The 22,292-nt window shown below is 44.0% G+C and overlaps 1 protein-coding gene across 6 annotated transcripts in view; it reads left to right on the top strand.

Annotated features, from left to right (window-relative positions):
• APP (amyloid beta precursor protein) overlaps window positions 1-12,773 on the top strand; it is a 256,039-nt gene extending 243,266 nt beyond the window's left edge. For all 6 annotated transcript variants that reach the window (XM_026518051.4, XM_026518205.4, XM_026518127.4 and 3 more), the window contains 3 exons: window positions 822-922; window positions 3,556-3,702; window positions 11,596-12,773. In XM_026518051.4, coding sequence (XP_026373836.1) covers window positions 822-922; window positions 3,556-3,702; window positions 11,596-11,697 — 350 coding nt within the window. In that variant the 3' untranslated portion in view covers window positions 11,698-12,773. The remainder of the gene's footprint in view (window positions 1-821; window positions 923-3,555; window positions 3,703-11,595) is intronic.
• The last annotated feature ends 9,519 nt before the right edge of the window (window positions 12,774-22,292 follow it).

The following is a 22,292-nucleotide window of genomic DNA, read 5'->3' as shown; positions in this document are numbered from 1 at the left end:
AACATGGGAACTGATATTTATATTTTGTTTCTTCATTTTTTTGTTTTAAAAATGGCTTTGCATTTTGTTTTGTAGCTTCAAATTGTTATTTGAAAAATGAAATTTATTATAACAATTAGTGTAAGAATCATGTATCATTATAGAGAAGGAAGAGTTAGTAAGTTATAAATCCTGTTAGTCCCACAGAAACATTTTCTAAAATTATGTACTGCAAGTCTTTATTCAGTGGACGAACCAATTATATTCTGTATCTATAACCAAATCACCTAACTAAATAAATAATACGATTTTTACAATGCTTCACTGCATAGATACACGAACATAATTTATTTGTAACTGGAACAAAGCCCTAAAGCAGCAGTTTGATTCCACCAGGTAATTAATGCTGATTTTTGAAGACTTTTATTATTTTTTCCAAAAGAATGAGAACACATGGGAAAAGACATTGACTAGGCTAAACAATAAGCCCCTAGAACAAACCAGTATGTTCTGGGAACGCTTCCTTGCCAACCTCCCAACTAGCATTTAACTTCTGGTTTTCCCCATTAAAAAAAAAAAAAATTATAATGTGTGTTTAAAGGCAGTGGAAGCTTTAACTTCGGATTTCTTTAATTTCTTTTTGTTTGAAAGAGGTAGTGGTTAAGGGTTTAAATACAGGGTGTCCGTTTTCTTGAAGAAAGTCATTAGTCTGTTTCCTCTCACTCCAGCCCTAGAGAGAAGGTTCTGGTAGCCTTTGTGTCAGAGGGCTCGTGTTTACACAGACACTGAACTGAGAGCCGTGCGTCATTTAGTAATGGTGTGATGCTTATGGGTTCATGCAGGCTCAGGCTTGACAAACATCAAGACGGAAGAGATCTCTGAGGTGAAGATGGACGCCGAGTTCCGACATGACTCAGGATACGAAGTTCATCATCAGAAATTGGTACGTAAGATAATTTCCCTCTTCCTGCCACTCTACTTGTCTCGCCAGATGACCTGTTCACGCTTGTTCACGCTGTGCCAGAAAGCCAGTGAAGGAAGAGATAAAGACAAGAATAAAGCACTTGCCTATAGGGTATCATGGACACATAAAGAAAAGAAAACGGGGATCTTTATATAGACGTTCTTTACATCTAGAAGGCAGCTAAGCTCACTCAGGGCTTGGAGTGGAATTAATGTATATTATAATATCTGCTCTAGTTCATTTCCGCTCTGTTTTCTAGGAAGACGGGCTTATAAGAGGTGGATTTGAGTGGGCATTTGTTAACTATCTCCCTGTGCCGCTCTCTCTCCCTCTGCCCTTCCTTCCCGACCCTTCCCCAGAGCCCACGTTTTTGGTTCTCCTGCAAGACTGGGTCTTTGGGTTTCTACCAGGGTGGGTGGAGGCAGGAGGTGAACAGGACTCCATGATGTTCCCAACAGTGTTGCTCATTGAAAGATTTGGGCAAGGAAGACAGCAGCTTCCTTTTTGGATAAAGTCTCCTCCCGCCCACTGTTGTTTCCCCCGAATGTTAGAATCAGAGTAAATCAGAGAGCACCCATCTCCTTTCCAGGCAGCTCCCGTTGTTAAATAAAATCTTTTAGCAGAAGCTTCAGACAAATCAAATCCTGCATTATGTTGGGGTTTTTTTCATCTTTTCAGGAAGCATAGTAAGGGGGCTAAATTAACAAGGAAGACAATTTTATTGCACATTCAGTAGTCAACCAAAAAATGGTAATAAAATCCTCCTAGCAATAATAATAATTGAGAAGTATTCACTCTCAGGCACTTATGGTGCATGTGGGGGGACACATGCATGCTTTTTTTCAAGGAAGAGAATATCTTTCCAATTATTCATAAATTAAATCCAAGTAGTAAATTCCAGAAGAAATGCCTGTGAAGTACTGTGTATGCCTCTTTTCACTCTAAATAATTGGAGCAAATCCAAAACTGGCTTGTGATTCAGATTTGCATTTCAACTCCCATAATCTTTTTGTACAAGAACATTTCAGTTTTTTGAAGCATGGTTTTCGCTGGCAGGTTAATCCCATCTCAATTATGATGAAATCTGGGGCACTCTTGATCTGGCTGATGCCGAAGAGGTTAAAAAACTCGGGGGGAGCCACTGAAGAGTTGGGGGCTGGTGGGGCACAGAGCTGAAGATTAATGTGCGGACTTGCATTTCTGGAGCCCGTGTCATACAAGCCCATCTCCACAATTACGCGAAGTCCTGTAATGAGACAGTGACTAATGGTAGCAGCAGCAATTAGGAGAATCAGCTCCCTCTACTGAGCTAGTTGATAAGATAATGTACTATAATTAGTGCAATGAATATTACAAAATTACAGTATTTTCTTAAAGGCATAGGAAGATGTCCAGACTTGCATTTATTCCTGATTACCTCACATTTTTATCATTAGCTAATTAATGATTTGCTTTTTATAAATATGTTGAGCCAGCATATTTGTTGAGAAAGGGGAATAATTATGAACTGTTTCTCATTTTGCTGCAGATATACCCTGAGTAAGACTCTTAGAAATTGGCTCTATTTGCTGTATTTTATATTGTCTTTTCACTAGGATGTTCGTTGTCACTGTGGAAAATCGGTCCTCTTCCTGTGTTGAGATTAGACTGAGAGAATTCTTTAGGGAGCTGTTTTCATTCATTTCTATAATAAATGTGGTATATGTTAGTAGTAGTTGGGCCAGGTGGTCTTCTCCTTACGTAACAGGATTATAAAAGGTGCAGCATGCTTTTATAATTCCAGTTAGGTAGATGAAGTTGAGAAATAGTGACTTTTATCAACAACATGAAGGAATGCTGAGTGGCAGAGTTATCAGACTGAATAAATATCTCTGACAATGTTTTCCAAAATTTGTTTATGTTCAATTCAAACAAACAGCAAGAATAAAACAGCAGGTAGAGTTGGGTTTCTGGAGAAAACAGTAAGCAAGCAGGGAGTTCTGGGTGACCACTAAAATTCTTATCTCATTACCAACTACTTCTTCCCTTTGAAACAACTCTTTTAAGAATTATACTTCTCGAGGTTCAGTACTGTCCTATTGAATGGTCGTGGCGAAAAGTAGGTAACAAGTGTCTTTTTCTCCTTTGTCTCAGATGCTTTATTCCTATGTATTAGTGTCCCTCTAAGGAACTTAGGACATCTGTGGGTTTGAAAAGCACCTGAGGCGGACTGGTCATACATCAGGTCTCCCAGCCAACCTCTTTTCAAAATCACGATCCGTGCCTTTCTAGGTTTTGGTAGATTCCCCGCCCCACCTCTCACCAGATGTTCCACTGATCAGAGGGTTTCAGGTTTCTCTTGGCTACTCTTTTGCCTTTCTAGGGTCTTGGGGTGATGGGTGGAAAGTAGACTTCCCAGAACTGGGGAAAACACATGTTATACATCATTCTGTAAGACTACGGGTGTCATTGTTAGTAGGTAGAATGTGTGATTTTTTTTTTCCAAGTAGGCACCAAATAACAGAGTGACCACCAACTCAAACTTACAGCATAGGATAGACACTGAAACTCTTCACATGCCTTATCCAGTTGTATCCTGCAATTGATGTCCTTTTTCTTGGTTTGTTTTCAAGGTGTTCTTTGCAGAAGATGTGGGCTCAAACAAAGGTGCCATCATTGGACTCATGGTGGGCGGTGTTGTCATAGCGACAGTGATCGTCATCACCTTGGTGATGCTGAAGAAGAAGCAGTACACGTCCATTCATCACGGTGTGGTGGAGGTAGGTGAACATGGCTGCGTGTTGGCAAGCAGGAGTCAAAGAAAGACTACGCAGGAGATTTTGCTTGGCATTAAACTAAGAATCATCTAAGTATCTCTTCTTTGAAAAAAAAATCTAGACTCCTACATGAAGCTCAAGTTTGGCAACTGTTTTCTTGTTTTGGTCTTCATTCATTCTGACTTAGAAATACTGTGATCAAGGCATTGGGTTGTACGCTGCTCCCTCGGCCTCTTAGAATTTGTATTGAAATGTCAAAATAATACTAATGATGATTCCTGGCTTCAAGATATGGTGATTACCCTCACACATTGAAAAAGAAAAGAAAAAAACTACAACAAGTTAGAAATGAAAAGGAAGGTAGAAGTCTGCTTCAAAAAATCCTAAAGCTAGGGGCGCCTGGGTGGCACAGCGGTTAAGCGTCTGCCTTCGGCTCAGGGCGTGATCCCAGCGTTGTGGGATTGAGCCCCACATCAGGCTCTTCCGCTGGGAGCCTGCTTCTTCCTCTCCCACTCCCCCTGCTTGTGTTCCCTCTCTCGCTGGCTGTCTCTATCTCTGTCGAATGAATAAATAAATAAAATCTTTAAAAAAAAAAAAAACAAAAACAAAAAATCCTAAAGCTAAAGAAACCTAAACCCATTTATTCCCTAGTTTTTTGTTTGTTTTTTTACTTATAAGTAAAACCAGGTAGTAGCAATTGATGCTAATTTGCAGGAAAGAGTCTTACCTTTAAAGTTTCACAGAAAATCACATGATACCAAACAGCTGAGCAGAACCTGCAAGGCTGGTCCAGATGTTCAACCTGTTACCCTACACTTCTGCCGGAAATATCTTCATTTCCGGGGATTCGTGCGGTCACACTGGAGGTGGGGAGAAGATTCACCAAGTGACGGTCACAATTACTGCACGATGATGCTTCAAGATTTTGTCCCACGGGCCAACACGTGACTAACATGAGTGTGTACAGCACGGAGGTCGTGGGTTACCCCAACAAGACAGAGTAGCTACAAGATTGAAATAGGACTTCTGAAACCTGTGATACAAAATACTGAAATATAAAATTTACAGATAAGTTCTTAAGCATTTATTTTTTTTAAGATTTTATTGTTAAATATGTCTGGACCCAGCATGGGGCTCAAACTCACAATCCCAAGATCAAGAGTCACATGTTCCACTGACTGAGCCAGCCAGGTGCATTTAAAATGCAGTTCTGGTGTTGGGCCATGGCGGGGGAATCCTCATAGTATATGCAATTTTCTAGAAAACTATTATAGAAAGTGAATTAATACATCTTGAGAGAGATTAGAATTTTTAGAGCTAAAAGAGATCTCAGTGATCAAATTGATCTTTTTATTTTGTAGATGAGAAAACAGACCCAGACAGAAGTGCTCACCTACTGTCAAACTAAGTAGGGCCAAGGTGCAAATAATTGTCACATATCCTATCCATTGTTTCTTCCACCAAAGAGAAGTCCAGATATTTTCAGTGAATCAAACTTCTCCCTAACCCCAAAGAAATGTGCTCCCCACCATTCTCGAGCAGAGAAGGGCAGGAAAAGGTTAAATAAGTTAAACGTATGGCCGAGCCAGAAACCTCATTGAAACAAACTGAGGGTTGCTGGGGGGCGGGGGGGGGGCTATGTAATGGGTGATGGGCATTAAGGAGGGCACGGGATGTAATGAGCACTGGGTGTTATGTAAGACTGATGAATCACACACCCCTACCTCTGAAACCAATAACCCATTATATGTTAATTAATTGAATATTTTTTTAAAAAAAGCTCACTTGTTTAAAAAAAAAAGCCCCTTTTCATTTCTTTAATATATTGTATGGGAGTTTTTTTGTTTTTAATTGAAGTAGAATGGACATACGATGTTCTGTTAGATTCACGTGTACAACAACGTGACTTGACGACTCTCTATGCCACAGTGCTCAGCACTGTAAGTGCAGTCGCTGTCTGTCACCAGTATGTTTTAAGGGCCTCGGGCTGACAAATCTACCCAAGAAGCATCTTCCTTTTTATTGGGTCAAGTGCCTGTTTGGGGTGCGAGAGTCCAGAGAGCCCGTATTCCTTCGCTAGAGCTGCCATTGCAACGTCCCCAGCTGGGTGGCTTGAACAACAGAAGTGTATTTCCTCACAGTCCTGGAAGCTACAAGTCTGAGATCAGTGTGTCGGCGGGTTTGGTTTGTCCAGTATTGTTGGCTTAGGGTCTGTCCCAATGACCTCATTGAACCGTAATTAAACTTTAAAGACCCTGTCTCCAAATACAGCCCTATTGGGAGGCACTGGGGGTTAGGACCTCAACATATGAATTTGGGAAGACACAGTTCAGCCATAACAGAGCCCAGGGATGCTGGGCAGACAAGCAAGGTCTCTCTGGAGGACTTTCTGCCATGCTTGTGAGACTCACCAGCTACTTACTTAAAAGGTGCCACCCCAGACCCAAGGAAGCAGTTTCCAAAGGGGCTTAGAATCACTGCAGTCATTTTTGAGAATTATTGACCTCTTTCCTTTCAGTCACCGGTGTGAAGTGTAGAAAATAGTATCTCTTGTCTACAAGAGAACTAGCTACCTTTGTATTTTTTTAAGATTTTATTTATTGATTTTAGAGAGCATGAGTGGGGGGAAGGGCAGAAGGAGGGAGAGGGACAAGCAGACTCTGTGGTGAGCACGGAGCTGGAGGTGAGGCTTGATCTTAAGACCCTAAGACCCTGACCTGAGCTGAAACCAAGAGTCCGAGACTTAACCTGCTGAGCCATCCAGGCGCCCTGAGAACTTGTTGCCTTTTAAGCCTCGTTACAGCGCCTAGGTTAAAAGTTTCTTGTGGTTAGTCACCAAGAAGAGTCTCCTTGGGTTTGGGATGTCAGAGAGTGAGTTGACACTTTAACACAGATTCCGAAAAAATAAATAAATAAATTCATTTTGAAGCCAGGAGGCATCCTTGCAGGAGCAGAGCTGTAGGGAGGACAGCTATTCAGCTCTTGATACCCACTCCGCTCACTACTTGAGGGCATCTAGAAACCTCTCCAGAGTGAGTGCCCTCCTCGTATTGCGTTTCTTTTCCTTATTTCTTCTCCCCTCCTCCTCCTTGAAAGTGCAGGTGTTGTCGAGAGCCTGGAAACCACCCCCTTCTCCCTCTCCAGGACTTCCTTTCTCTCCTTTCCGGAAACATCGCTGCGTGCGGTCCTGTGTTGAGCCGCAGACGGCAGCGCCGGACGAGAACTTCCATCCGAGGTGCCGTCCGCCGTCCCTGCCCTCGGGAAGGTTGTGGTCTAGCTGGGGTGGTTGAACGTGGACTCGAGGAGCTGCAGCCCACGGAGGCACCGAGGTGGTCTCACCTGGCGCAGGTGATTTCGGGTGCCGTGGGGTTTCAGAGCACCGTGTCTCCGAGAGCAGAGCGGCGTCTACCCCGAATGGACGCGATCGTCCGACGGACGTTCTCTGCCCATCGGCAGGCTCTCACACTCAGGTCCCCAGAAATAAGCTTATTCCCAGCTCTGGCTAACCTGCTCCATTAGTGAGTAACCCTGCCTCACGGAGACCACGCAAATGAGCGTTTCCAGTTGGACTGGCCTGCGTCTGTCAGGACAGAATACCGTCCTGCTTCACACCCTCAGTGCGTGAAGACACGATGAAAGCCTCGGTGTCCGGGACCTCCCTTCTCAGAGCGGAAGGGTCCTGCAGGAGAGGGCAGAGACATGGCGATGAAAGCAAGCCTAATATTTTTATTCATAGAGCTATTACCAGTTGGACGTTAGCAGTTGCCAGTTTGTTTTTAAAAGTAAGCAGTAAACAGTGATGTAATGGTTTGCTTAGCCATAAGGCCAGAGGTTCACGCCGTAAGCCATTAGCCGGCCACGCTCCCCAAGGAGATGACTGTGTTTTGTTGATGTGTCAGGCTGTGATACGACGGCCCTTTGTTCCCATGTCCCCCAGGTCCCCACCGTCTCTGGTGGCTGAGGGTCCCAGTGCCAGCTGACTGATCCCAGTTGCTCCTGCTTTAACAAGCTCCTACACTGTCCACTGACCCCAGATGGCACTCTTCTACACGGAAGTGGATGGACACTGGATATTCCAAAATGCATGTTGTCACTCTTTCCACCACTCCTCCTAAATGGAGACTTCACCTTTAACAAAGGGGTTGGAGGGGAGCGGACAGAGGTTTAAGGGTACAAACTGGCAGCAAATAGTCAATGAGGCCTGGAGATCTAATGCCCAGTATAATGCGTATAGACCCCAATACTGTATTGTAATCATCAAACTAGCTAAGAAGCTAGAACTTAATTATTCCAAACACTAATAAGAAAGGATAAGAACAGATAATTCTCTGACCTGATAGAGGTGCTAATTATCACTACAGTGACAAGCATATTACAATGTATAAATGTACCAAGTTAACAGGTTGTACATCCTAATTTACATAACGTTAATGCCAAATATATCTCCGTAACAAAAATTAGGGGGGGTGGCACAAATTCTCTCTATTATAGGGTATAAAAATATTTTCCACTCACGGGTCTAATAACTGGACCATCGGAAATCTCCAGTCCTTCACACACACCCCCAGCCATCTGGTTAATGATCTGAATAAAAAGAGAGTTGCTAGTTAGCTTTTTATGGAGTTACAGCATATGACTTTCCCTGATGAATGTGCCATCATACTGATAACATGATAAAAGCATGTCCTGGGGGTCCTTTCTTCCTGGCGAGAAGCTGACCCACCAGGATGGATGTACCTAGCCACCACTGACCTGGGTGCTGTGGAGCAGTTGGGCGGAACGGTCAGGTTAAACGGGAAGCAGAGGCACAGGAAAGTGTGGCTGAACCCAGAATCTCTTGTGGCTGGAAGCACACAGCAGGAAGAGATACTGGAAGGTTCAAGAAAAGCATCAGGGATCAATGATGATGAAAGCATAGCAAAGGAATCCGTTGCCTGCCTGAACAATCACTTAACGTAGGCAGCAAACATAAGTGAACCAGTTAGAAGGAGATGGAATTACACTTAAGAAAATGAACATGGACACGACTGAACACAAAACCCAACACGGGGGGGGGGGGGGGCAGTTAGAGGTGGGGTAAATGACTAGCTTGAAAACCTGGTTAGTTTGCTTTGTTTTCCTTCCCGTTGCACAAGCTCCTTGGATAGTCTTACCCTCCGTTGTGATTATGTATTAAGTCACTGGGGTTTATCTTCTTTCCTTTTCCGCCCAGATGACCTGAAATGGAATATCTTAGGGGTCAGGACTCTGGTTCAGCCTAGCTCAGTGTCGTGCATGAAAGGGACACCCAGTAACACACATCTTGCTGGGTATTCTACATAATAAAATTAAAATGTGGAGTTGACTGGCTTACCACACCCACACTAGAGACCATATGATACGGAGGAACTAGAAACTAAGGAGACCCAGATAGAATTTCATCTCTGCCGTCCTGACAGTTGAGCTGTAAATTCCTGTGGATGTAGTGAAGGGCTAAAGGTTGAAGCCAAGCCCGAGTGCAGTACAGAGGGGCCCGGGGTCTCCCATGAAGACACAGCTCCCAGTACCTAGAGCAGATGAAGACTTAGGACCAGTTATTGATGCGTCGAATCCAGCAATTCAGGAGGGGGGCGTATGCACAGGTGTGTGCATGTGGGTTTCCATCTCAGCAAGTGGTAGGTGTTCCTGCCTGGTGGGCAGATGGGGAGTCTGTCCCCAACTTCTTTGTTCCCTCATTCCTTCCAGAATAGGCATCACTGGCTCCAGCTTCCCTTAATACTGGGGTGTTTATGCCAGGGCCCTGCCTGCACCGTACTGGCCTGGCCCTCGCATGGCGCCCACACCAGGGCAGCCGCTTAGCCTTGAAGGACCTATCGCTGAGCCCCGCCAGGGAGGAAGCCTGCCCCTTTACCTGATGCTCTTCCTTTCGTGGTAGGTTTATCCATGGATGTGAGTACTCAGTGTTTCACCTTGAGCTTTCAAGGGGCTCGGGATAAAGAGATACAACCCAAGCTCCGTGGCACCATTTTGTAAAAATGATCCCCCCTCCCGAAGCTCCCGAGCCCTCTGAGGCCTGCGGGCTCAGCCTCCCCACTGCAGGACTGGCGAGGCTTGACTGCCCTCCTGGCAGCAGAAGATAATGAGGATTAGCAGGTGGAAAAGGGCCAAGAAGGCAGGAAAGTCGGACGCCCGCATTCCACCCCGGCCTCTGCCTCCCATTTCTGGCAGGGCTGTTTTACGCGTTTGGCTTTGGCCTTTGAAGAGGAGATAAACGATGAAGTTGCCAGGTGTTCCCCTGACCTTGACGAATGCAGATGACCGTGGACAGCCAGCGCGAGGGTTGACGTGTTTCTGGAGGACGGACAAGCAGGATATTTTAACGGTCACGCAGCACTTTTTCTATACTCGGAAACACGGCAGCTTTGCGCTGGATCTTGCACTATTTGAAATACCAGTTAAAAGGTGGCACAGAAACAAAAAGATGCCCGGGTTCCTGTGGCTGTTTCCTGGCGCGCGCACTCGGAGAGTGGGTGGAATCTCTCGTTATCGGTGCTCCTCGTCCACGACGGCGTTGGAACTGATGAGTCCGCGGCTAATGACACCATTGCCAATTAAAAAGCACAGTGACCTCATTTGTTGACAACACAGCGGGTCGGAGGAAGAAGAGGGAAAGGAAAAACATCTGTGGTGATGCCCCCAAGGACGGTGGCGCGGAGCGGGCATTTGCGCAGTGTCCTCCGGGGGGGGACGTGGCGGGAGCTTGTTGGAGGCTCTGTTCTCGGGGGAGACGCCCCGGCCTGTCCTTGGAGCAGCATGAGGTCTTGGCGCCGAACGCAGGCATCTCTGACCAGGCCGCGGAACGGGAACGTCGTGTGGCTGGGGCCCGAGAAGCGTGCACGTCGTGGGCGGCCTGGGCGCTGCACTGCTTCCCATCCCGGCTGCCCGGGCTTGGCGAGAAGGGGGTACTGCAGCCCCTGCTCCCGAGGCGGAATAACGAAACTCCGTTTTCACTCATTCAGCAAAGAGTTCAGTACCTCTCTCTGCTGTGCGGCGTGAGTGGTACAGCAAATATACTCCGTACGTGAACAGCCACTCCCCACGTGACAGGGCTAAGCACACGTTGCCGGCCGTGCAGAGAGCAAATACCCTTCCCAGCTCTGTCCTCACAGCGACCCGGGGCGGGGTGGGGGGGACGGCCAGGTTTCCAGCTGCTGGCCTGATCCCAGACCTAGAGCACAGCAACACAGAGGAGCTGTTTGTAAATCTTTAGCTGGACATACTTCTGTAGTCTTAGTAGTCAGTTAAAAAAAAATTATAGATATATAGTCTAAAACAGTATATTCTTTGACTATTTTTCCTTTTTTCCTTGCCACATGGCCCCTTTGATACATGTAGATCATCATTTTAATTAAAAGATTCTCAGACCTCTTGTCATAATAAATTTAGTGAAAGCAGGGACAAATTAAAATGAGTGTGGAAAGATAATCAGCAGTCTGGATTTATTTAAGCGTCTGCCAATATACTTTGCTGACTCTCCATGATGCTCTTGGATTTTTTTTTTTTCCAGCTTACCACCACACTTTCAAGTAAAACAGTTTTCCATTGTGGCCTTTTGGTCCCTTAGCAAGCCAACAGGGAAGAAAAAAAATATTTACTGAGCTGCATGCATCCAGTTACTGTTAAGCTGGGGGAGCAACCAAGGAGCGCTTTGCGAGAAGAGCCAGCTTGGCAATGTTTTAGGCGCCACCTGGTGGTCAGATGGAGCATCTGCGTAACTGATGGGCGCAGGTGTCCTGCTCGGAGGTGTCACTGGGAAGGAAGGAAGCGCACCGTGCTCCTTATCCTTTACGGTTCAACGTGTGCACTCGTAAAAGATCGATTTTTTTAAACTCATTTTTTCTCGCCCTTGCATTTCAGGTTGACGCTGCTGTGACTCCAGAGGAGCGCCACCTCTCCAAGATGCAGCAGAATGGCTATGAAAATCCCACTTACAAGTTCTTCGAGCAGATGCAGAACTAGACCCCCACCACAGCAGCCTCTGAAGTCGGACAGCAAAACCATTGCTTCACTACCCATCGGTGTTCATTTATAGAATAATGTGGAAGAAACAAGCCCTCCTGTTTTATTATTTACTCATTATCGCCTTTCGACAGCTGTGCTGTAACACACGTAGATGCCTGAACTTGAATTAATATACAAATCAGCAATGTATTCTCTCTCTTTACATTTTGGTCTCTACATTATTAATGGTTTTGTGTACTGTAAAGAACTTAGCTGTATCAAACTAGTGCATGAATAGATTCTCTCCTGATTATTTATCACGTAGCCCCTTAGCCAGTTGTATATTATTCTTGTGGTTTGTGACCCAATTAAGTCCTACTTGAAATATGCTTTAAGAATCGATGGGGGATGCTTCGTGTGAACGTGGGAGTGTAGCTGCTTCTCTTGCCTAAAGTCTTCTTTTCCTGATCACTATGCATTTTAAAGTTAAGCATTTCTAAGTATTCCAAATGATCTAGAGAATTTTTTCCATGATTGCATTTTACTGTACAGATTGCTGCTTCTGCTAGATTTGTGATATAGGAATTATGAGGATACACATTTATTTCTTTGTGCCTGTTTTATGTGCACACATTAGGCATTGAGAATTGAAACTTTTTTGTCCATGTATCTTTGGATCTTTGATAAAGAAAAGAATCCCTGTTCATTGTAAGCACTTTTACGGGAGGGGGGGTGGGGGGAGGGGGTGCTCTGCTGGTCTCAAATTACCAGGAATTCTCCCAAAAAATTTTCCGCAGGATGATTGTACAGAATCATTGCTTATGACCATGATAGCTTTCTACACTGTATTACATAAATAAATTAAATAAAATCACCCTGGGCAAGAGTTTTCTTTAAAGGGTAACTGGAGACATTAAACATTTGGAGTGTGGAAGGAGAGGCAGATTCAGTTTCTTTTAACCAGTCTAAAACATTTTATTTATGACAGTGAAAGAAAGTGAAAGGGGAAGGCCTGCCTGGACCAACCCTTTAAGATTTGTCTTCAATTTGTATAAAACGGTGTTTTCATGTAAATAAATACATTCTTGGAGGAGCGCCATTGTGCTGGTGTGAATGATTCCGTGGTAACCACCTGCTGAGCACGTAGTCCCCCGAAGAATAGTGAGAAATCTTCTAACGTAATCCAGCCCTGCACACCCACCCCTCAGTATCTTAACTGCAAGTCCGAGTAGGAAATCAGGGCCAACGTGCATCTATCTTCCGGTGCTAGTAAAATACTTCATTAACCTAATTCCGTTTAATTTGGTCCAGAGTATTTTGCGGCCGTATCTCAGTCGTCACGTTTGTTCCTGTCCTTGTCTGTTCGGACTGCCGTCACAAAATACCACAGACCGGGCAGCTTATAAACGACAGAAATTTCCTTTTCCCGGTCCATGGTCACGGTGCCAGCCTGGTCATATGAGGCCCTTCCCGGTCGCAGATTTCACACCGTATAAGGGCACTGACCCCATCTGAAGGATCCTCGTGGCCTGAGTCACCTCCGAAAGGCCCCCCCACCTCCTCCTACCATCACCTTGGGCATGACAATTTCAACACAAGAATTGTGAGGGGACATGACATTCAGACAGACCATCGCCGTCTCAAAAGATGAAGAGAAAACTTCGGGGGGAGTTCCAAGCGAAGACGAGCGGGTAGCTCTCTCTGAAGCAGATTTTCTGAACTGTGGCACAACTGTTACTCTGGAGTGAACCATTCCTTGTTCAGGGATGCTGCCCTGAGTGTGGAAGGACGTCTAGCAGCATTTCTGGCCTCTACTCTCGAGATGCCAGGAGCACTCCCAGCTGTGATCATCAAAAATGTCTCCAGACATGGCCACATGACCCTTGGGGGGGGGGGTTGCTAAATTGCCCCCCCATGGGAACCATGGCTCTCTAGCTATTTTAAAACAGTGTCTATGTGCATGATTTTTAATTGGGAGAAGTCTATCCAGTCGCTCTCCTGGAGTTGTAGGAACACAGGGACCTGGGGGTTTTGCTGTATTGCGCCTGGAATCAGGTGAACACGCACACCGGCCTTCCCATTTTAGCTTTAGATTCCACCTTTTAAACTAAACCACTGAGCACAGAAAATGCATCCAGGTTGTTGCATCACACACTACGCTCGATGAACAGACTCCATTAAAACTCGTCGGAGTGTGTTCTGCTTTCACGAGAACAAAACTGCCCTCTCCCTTCTGCTAAGGGAGCTTAGACATGACTATTATATGAAGATGTGTAAGGTGCCAGTTTGGGGGGCGCCTGGGTAGCGCAGTGGTTAAGTATCTGCCTTCGGCTCAGGGCATGATCTCAGCGTTCTGGGTTTGAGCCCCACATCAGGCTCCTCCACTAAGAGCCTGCTTCTTTCCCACTCCCCCTGCTTGTGTTCCCTCTCTTGCTGGCTGTCTCTCTCTGTCAAATAAATAAATAAAATCTTTAAAAAAAAAAAAAAAAGGTGCCGGTTTGGGTAAAAGCTGGGGTTCTGTTTTGCTAGCCAGAAGGTAGCCAACGGGGGAAAGTTAGTCCTAGTAGGACACACATTGCTCACGACACTGGTGAATTGAAACTGAACTTGCTCAAAAGTATATTATGTGACTCCCAGGCAGGCTTCAATCCCAGTAATGGCAAGTTTGAACTTTAATCATTTCAGAGCTAATGAGAAAAAATTTAAAACCTATATAAATAGATTTTATGGATACATGGGTAGAATATATGAAAAGAAATGATAACACTTCCTCCTCTTGGTTTTCAAACGGAGATACATTGAAAGGATTCTCTAGATGGCCTGGGGATTAATCAATCAGCAATTTGTCCAGCCCAGAGATCAATGAGATCTGGGGGGAGTTTGGCGTAGTCAACCTGATGGGTGACAAATGGCATCTCAACATAGTTTTCATTTGCATTTCTCTTACTATGAATAAAGTTCGATAGTCTTTGATCTTTTCAAGGGCCATTTGTATTTCTGAATTTTCTATTTCTGTCTTTTGTTTTGGGCTTGAAATCTATTTTGCCATCAGGATTGCAAACCTTGCTGCCTTACTGTTTCCATTTGCCCGATAAATCTTTGCCCTCCCCCTTTATTTGTAGCTTTTTCAATTGCTGTGTTTAAAGTGCGTGACTTGCATGCAGCACGGAGTTGGGGTTTTGCTCTATGAGCTCATTTGGAAGTCTTTTTGACTTAAGAGGCAAGCTAGCCCCGCTCAGTTTTATGACATGACTGCTATGTTTGCTCTCAGTTCTGTCATCTGCTGTAATTACTGACTGTATTATATTTACTGTGTCTCTGGAAGGAGGGCTCCTGGCGAACGTGTACGTGCGTGCGTGCGTGCATACATGCATGTGTGCGTGTTTATGGTTTATAGGAAGCTTCGTACTTTCATTCTAGTGGTTACATTTTTACTAATGATTTTTGTAGTCTCTCTCTTTTTTCTCAACTTTTACGAGGTGTCTTTACCAAATGATCTGCTTTGACCCCTTCCTACCTCCTACACCACACTGAATGGTCTTACCCTGCTTTTCCCCTTTTCTCTCCCTTCTCCCATTTCTTCAGTTGTATTTGTTCTATTTATTCAGACATAAATGTTTATATATTTTTCTTCAACCCCTGGTCCCACCCGATTTTAGTCTCAACTCTGTAAGTGCAATATGTGAAACGCTCTCCAACGGTCTTTTATCCCCAGACATCTTTTGGTTGGATGAAACTCACCCTCCAGTTAGAAACTGTTAGACTTCCTCAGCAAGAGCACGTGTGGGGTGCGCCTGGCAGGGTCAGTAGGAGGAGTATGGGACTGTTGATCTCAGGGTCGTGAGTTCGAGCCCATGTCGGGTATAGAGATTACCAAAAAAAAATTTTTTTTAAGTTAAAAAAAAAATTAAAGAGCACGTGTAGACAGTATTCCTAAAGTTCTAACACATTCAAAACTGATTTTCTATGACCTTGAACCTTGAAGGGCAGCTTCTTTTTCCTTGTCTAGAAAATGCTGCACCACCGTTTCCTTGCTTCATATGTTCTTGTTGAGAAAGCCGAAGCCAATCTACCTCTCTTTCCTTTGTTAAGTGTTTTCATTTTTTGCCTAGAGGCTCTGAGAATTTTTTTTCTTTTTCTTTAAAGTCTAATAATTCCAAGTTGATTATTCATGCAGCTTTCCTAGGTAACCCCCCGGGGCCCTTTCAATGTGTCGATTCGGTTCTTTATTTCTGGAATTTTTCTTGGATTACGGTCTTAAATACTCTGTTCCGTTATTTTATTTTCTTCTTCGGAGACACCAAGAGTACACGCTTTTGTCCTCCTTTTGCTGGTTTCCATTTCAACCTCATTCTGATCCTTTTTTTTAATTTATTTTCTCATTTTCATTCTCTTGGTTGTTTTCCTTCTCCTACTCAGTTCCCTTTATTAAGTTTTTATTTGAACCCATTCTCCTGTGGGCACCTCGTAGCCTGCTCTTTATTACTGATACAGTCCTGTGATTGTCTCCTCTGTCTTTCCTAAATTCAATCAGCTCTTGTCGCATTTCTTCCTGATTTCTTCTTGATTTCTCTACTTAGCTTTTGTATTTCTGATTCAGGGCATTTTCCGCATCCCCAGATGCACGTTGGAGACTATTCAATTCAGTGTTGTGTTGCAGTTTTTGTCAACTTTATGGTTGTTTTGTGGGGGAGACTTCCCCGGCACAGGAGCTTTTAGTCACAACTTCTGACTTTCCAGTCGTTCTCTCTAGAAACGGTCTGCTATTTTCTGTTTGTATTCCTGTCGTGGCAGGTGCCTGGTTAAAAGCATCTTCTTCTGTCTGTTCTGCTCTCTTCTGTGTTCTGTTCTTTCATAGGCGGCACTGGGACGGCAGGACCAAGTGTGTCTTTTTCCTGTTCTCTGTAGGATTCTTCATTTTTGCTCATTTCCTTCTTTCCCTTCACTGCCTGCCTCCCAGGAACACCCCCTCTTCTCCATAGCTTGCACTCTCCCACAGAACCTTGGGCTTCTCCAAGTCACCCCCTCCGGTCCCGCCCACTTGCAGACCCCTCTCTGTAGCCAGGGATATATGCTACCATGTCCCCCTGTGTGTTTATTATTTTTGAACATATTCTTTCATTTTCTTTTTTGAGGGTGGTTTTATCTCCCCCCCCCCCCCAAAGTCCCTGGCTCCTCTCAGGTCTTTCCTCAGGGTTTTCAGACTTCTTCCCCCCGTTGCTGCACCCACCCATTGGTTTGTGGTGGGGGCCGCAGGCCAGCAGGGGGCATACTGTTGGAATTTGTTTTGATTTGTTTGTTTCCTCTACTTACAGATAATTTGAAGGTTGCAGTTTCTCTTCCTCTTAGAAATGCTGAAGAGGGAGCTTGAACCACCATGACGGGGAAGTCCACACTAGTATGTTTGAAATCTCCCCCAGGTGATTCCTATGTATAATAACAGGTGGAGAACCACTTGTTCTGTCACGAGGTGCTTTGTTGTGGGTTTTTTTTTAAGATTTTATTTATTTATTTGAGAGAGAGATAGACATAGCATGAGCATGAACAGGGGGAAGGCAGAGGGAGAGGGAGAAGCACACTCCCCGCTGAGCAGGGAGCCAGATCATGACCTGAGCTGAAGGCAGACACTTAACCAACTGAGCCACCCAGGCGCCCCTCACAATGTTCTTTTAATTTATTTTACATATATCGCCTCAAAAATCCTTTGGTCTCCTGGCCATAACTGTCTGGTTTTCTTTCTAGCTGAGTCCTCCATGGAGTGCTGGTCTCCAGAGCTGTGTTTCTCAAAAGCTCTACCTCCTGTATCAGAATGACCTGGAAGCCTTGCCAAAAGAAAAAAAAAGGCAATTTCCTGCATCCCATCTTGGATCTACTTAGATAATCTCTGGAGACCCAGGACTCCTCATTTTGAATAAGCACATTCTCCGTGATTATATAAGCCACGGAAGGTCATAAGAATTGTGGCTTTAGATGTTGGTGGCCCCCAAGGCTCTGCCCTCAAGTTTCTCTTCTATACACTGTCCCTAAGTTACCTCAGCCACATGGAAAATATTCCTTATAACTCATGTGCAAAGCTTTAACTTAGATCTTTTCCCTGAGTTTCAGGCCCAGATTCCTATTTTTGTTTTAATAATATACATTGTGAATACAAATGCTATGCATGTTAATCGTAGATAATACAGAAAATAGGAAGGAAAAGGATTCACCCATAATCCCCCCTCATCCAGACAGAAGTATTGCTAATACTTTTGATACATACTTTCAGTATTTTGAAGTCACATGGATTTACCTCACTTGCCATTTTTTCATATCCTGGAACCTATTTCCTGCTTTTCCACTTGCTTTAATATGTGCATATTCTCATGTCACCTAAAAATTTCTTAACTATTTTTAAAGACCAAATAAGGATATTTAATCTACTTTCTTGGGACATTTTTTACTATTACAATGTTTAAGCCAATATCTTTGACCACAAATCAATGTGTTCTTTGGTTTTTGCTTTTTAATAAAAGATAATTTAACATCTGCTTCAAGAATGCACACGAGTCAGACTTGGCCTCAGTCTCCTGATTTGTAAAATAAGATAATAGTTCTTCATACTGTGGTCATGAGGATTAAATCTGTTAATATATATGACGTGTTCAGAACATTGTCTGACATGGAGTAAATGGTATGTAAGTGTTAGCTACACGGGGGAGTGTCTGAGAAGTAGAAGGGTATTTTTAATTTTTATCTCATTATCCATAATATCAAATTGATTTTCAAAAAAGTACATCCCACCCTCATCAGCAGTGTATGTGAGTGTCGTTTCAAAGTACAACAGACTGAGGGGGACTTGGATAATGTTGCATATTGCCAAGTTGAAATGAAAAAAGAGAGACTAATTTTGGCCTCACTGTACGTTCCATTTTCCTATGAGGCTGGTTGTTCAGAGATAATTCTTTTGTAGAAGATTCTTGAAAGGTCCCTGAGACCATTCTCTTCTCTTCCTTCTTCTCTATGTACAGATAGAAGGGCCCTACAGTGATGTGATTTTCAGAGCACAAATCACTATGCAATTCCCAGAGCACAAATCACTATGTAAAAAAAATATATATGTATATATATACATATATATATATTAAGATTTTATTCATTTATCTGACAAAGAGAGAAAGAGTGCATCCACAAGCTGGGGGAGTGGCAGAGGGAGAGGGAGAAGTAGACTGGGCAGGGAGCCCAACACAACTCGGGGCTCAATCCCAGGACCCTGGGACCATGACCTGAGCCGAAAGCAGATGCCTCAGCAACTGAGCCCCCCCAGGAGCCCCTGGTTATACATATTTACATGTGGAATATATTTGCAGATCAAATCAAAATATGAAGATCCTTTGGGACTATTAAAGCAACAAAAGCTGTCTTCTACCACTTCTGACAATCGACAGGCCCTGAGGCTAACCCGCAGGCAATGGCTCATTTCTAACATTGCTCTCTGTTTGAAAAGGTTTTAGAGTGATTTCCAGAGTAAATCATTTTAATTGTCAGTAAGTTGTCTTGGATAATGAAGTATTCTTGGATAGCCTGTTGGGCACACCTGAGAGCATACTACAATTTTTAACTGCCCTCAACTTAGCTTTTCTTAAGCTAAACTCTGTTTCTCCAAACTCGGAATCCTTCTTTGGGACCTCAAAGTTTCCTCCTTCGGTTTGTGAGGTGGTCACAGCTGCTTCATCTTGGTTCATTCATTCACGTCACACTGTCATTGAATGTCTGCTGTATACACCCAGGCAGTGCCAGGGATGGGGCATGCAATGGTTAAAAAACAAACACGTGGTTCCACTCTCAAGACCTTACAAGTCTCCAAGGTACCATGACGACCCAAAGAGTGATTGCACACTAACAATTTTTATTTTGCCACAAGTCTGTGATTTGAATAGGGCTCAATGGACAAGGCTCGTGTCCACGCAGTATGAACTGGGACAGCTGGACTAAAGCGTGAAGGATCTGTTTTCAAGATGGCGCACGCACATGGCTGGCAAGTTGGTGTGGGCTGTCAGCTTGGGAGTTTGGCCAGAACCCTCAGTTCCTCTCCACGGGTACCTCTTTACGTGGCCTGGACCTTCTCATAGCATGGTGGCAGAGTTCCAAGGGTGAATGTCCCAAAAAAGAGGGCAGAAACTATATTTTTATGCCCTTTTATGCCCTGGTCTCAGAATTTCCATGACATCACCTCTGTTATACCCAATTCATGGAGGGAGTCACAAGACCTGCCTCAGATCAAAGACAGGGCACATAGACGTTATCTCTTGATGAAAACCATGTCAGAAAATTGTGGACATGTTTAAAAACCACTACATTAAAATATATATATATATACATACACTCCTCACTAGAATAAGTCGCGATGCCAGCCATTCCTCTTTCTTGATCTGCCTAGCATAATGAACTGGTAATGAAAGACTGCTCGGGGCACATGAGGGTGTAGCTCAATCCCCTTGGGTAGGACAATTTATTTTTATATTTTCCATTCTAGACCTGTCCCCTGAACTTCAGATTCCCTGTCACCTGCTGATCTCTTCATTTGAATATTTAACAGACATCTCATACTTAATGTGTTCAACATCAAACTCCAGATGTCTTGCTCCTCCTATTGCCCTTCTTTTCTCATGAAATGACAACTCTGCTCTCCTAGTTGCTTAGGCCAGAAACAACATCCCGCTGCCTATCTATTCGCCTTGTCCCTTATCTCCTTTATGTCTTTGACTGAATGTCATCGTTCTGATGATATTGTCCCTGACCAATCTGGTTAAAACTGAACTCCCTTCCTGACCCCAGCATTTCCTACACCCCTGCCTCCCATCATTTTTCTCCTTGGCACCCTCTTACTTTTATTTGCTTACTACCCTCCTTTCGTGACAATATAAATTCCATAAAGGCAAGATTTTGTTTCTGTCTTGTTGACTACGAATCCTTAGTGCCTAGAACAGTGCCTCACACATGACGATTGCTCAGTGAGTACTTGTTTGAAAAAGTGCATAAATTTGGGTCGTCACACTTTGACAACTAGCACAGAGAAAGGATTGAGGAGGGTGTAAAATGGGAGGAAGGGGAATGACTTACCCAAGTGTCATATAAACACTGGAGAGAACCAACAGAGCTGTATATCTTGTTTTGCTTTCTCGAGATCCACTCACAGACTGAAAAGTTTTAAATATGTAGGCTGGGGCTTCGTTTACATCAGTTTCCTTTGGTAGTTTTCTCCATGTGGGTGTGGAAGAATGGCCTGGCAGGGGAAATAGACTTCTGATCAGTTTACGTGGCAAAAATCAACCTCTAAATTGCCTGCATCGTTTTTATTCATCCTTCCAAACCAGAGGGTTTTATCTATGGCCAGCAACCCTTTCACATCGAGGGACAGAGCTCCAACAATAAGAAAAGGAAAGCGATCATTTGATGAAAATTACACCTATTACTGAAGAATTGTACTTCAGCTTAGAAATTATGATAAAAGCTTTGGCAAATTGCACCAGGAAATACAGATACTTAATAGGACAGAGAAAAATGACAAACTCAGAGAAATAAACACCTCAGAAGCGTTCAACCGAAGGCATGTACAGTATAGAATCTCCAATGAGCTTCAGGAATTGAGGAAGAAAATTGTCTGCGAGGAAATGTGCCTAAGAGAGATGAGTTTCTGGAAGCTACACCTTACCAATTTCAGTGTATATCTATAATCACATGTCTGGTCTCTCTTGGCTCATTTTAAATTTTGGTTACTCGTGAAAGCTCTGCATATATGGAAGAAGATTCTTCTTCAAACCAAAAGATGATCCCAAATGAACAGTGGGGAGGGGCAGAGGGAGAAGGAGAAGCAGACTCCCTGCTGAGCAGGAAGCCTGAAGCAGGGCTCCCTCCCAGGACCCTTGAGATCATGACCTGAGTGGAAGGTAGATGCTTAACCTTAACCCACTGAACCACTCAGGGTCCCCAAGATTTCGTATCTTTATCTCCAACAGAATAGGAGTGTATTACACTTGATTTTATGACTGTTGTTAAAAAATAAATGAAGTAGTCCTCAGGTCCCCAAGCTACCTCTCATTCTAGTTACCAAAATTTTGCTCAAATGTTTGAGATCAAAGACATATTAAAGGTGAAGGGGCATTAAGATTATTTAGATAGGCCCCTTATTTTACTGAGGAGTAAACTAAGCCCAGTGTTGTGTGGTGACTTACCCACAGCTCTGGTGGGTAGGAGCAGGACCCTAGTCTGTTCCTCTTACTTCCTGCTCTCCCTGAGACCTGTTTTTTGGGTTGTTGTTGTTGTTGTTTTCCCCTTAAGACTCCATATTAGGGCTTGTAATGCCCTCTCTTAAAACAAAGTCTTGGCTCCCCCAAACCTCTATCTTGTTTCCCAAACATCCTTCCCAGCTGTTGCTTCCCCACCCCCACTCAGTAGTATAGTGCAGAGCGCTCCCCCCTCCCCCCAGTGAATTCAGGGAATTTTCCCAACAGCATTTAGGGCAATCTCACCAGGAGAGATGACCCATGTGGGAGAGAGTGTCAAAAAGTTATCACTTGGTCTTCCTTCCAGGTTTCCCACATGGGATACGGTATGCGCCATTTTCCACAATGGCA

This window comes from Ursus arctos, unplaced genomic scaffold, assembly GCF_023065955.2.
Source record: "Ursus arctos isolate Adak ecotype North America unplaced genomic scaffold, UrsArc2.0 scaffold_4, whole genome shotgun sequence".
Taxonomy (NCBI): Eukaryota; Metazoa; Chordata; class Mammalia; order Carnivora; family Ursidae; genus Ursus; species Ursus arctos.
Note: the sequence above shows the minus strand (reverse complement) of the source record. Positions and strands in the feature narration are given on the sequence as shown.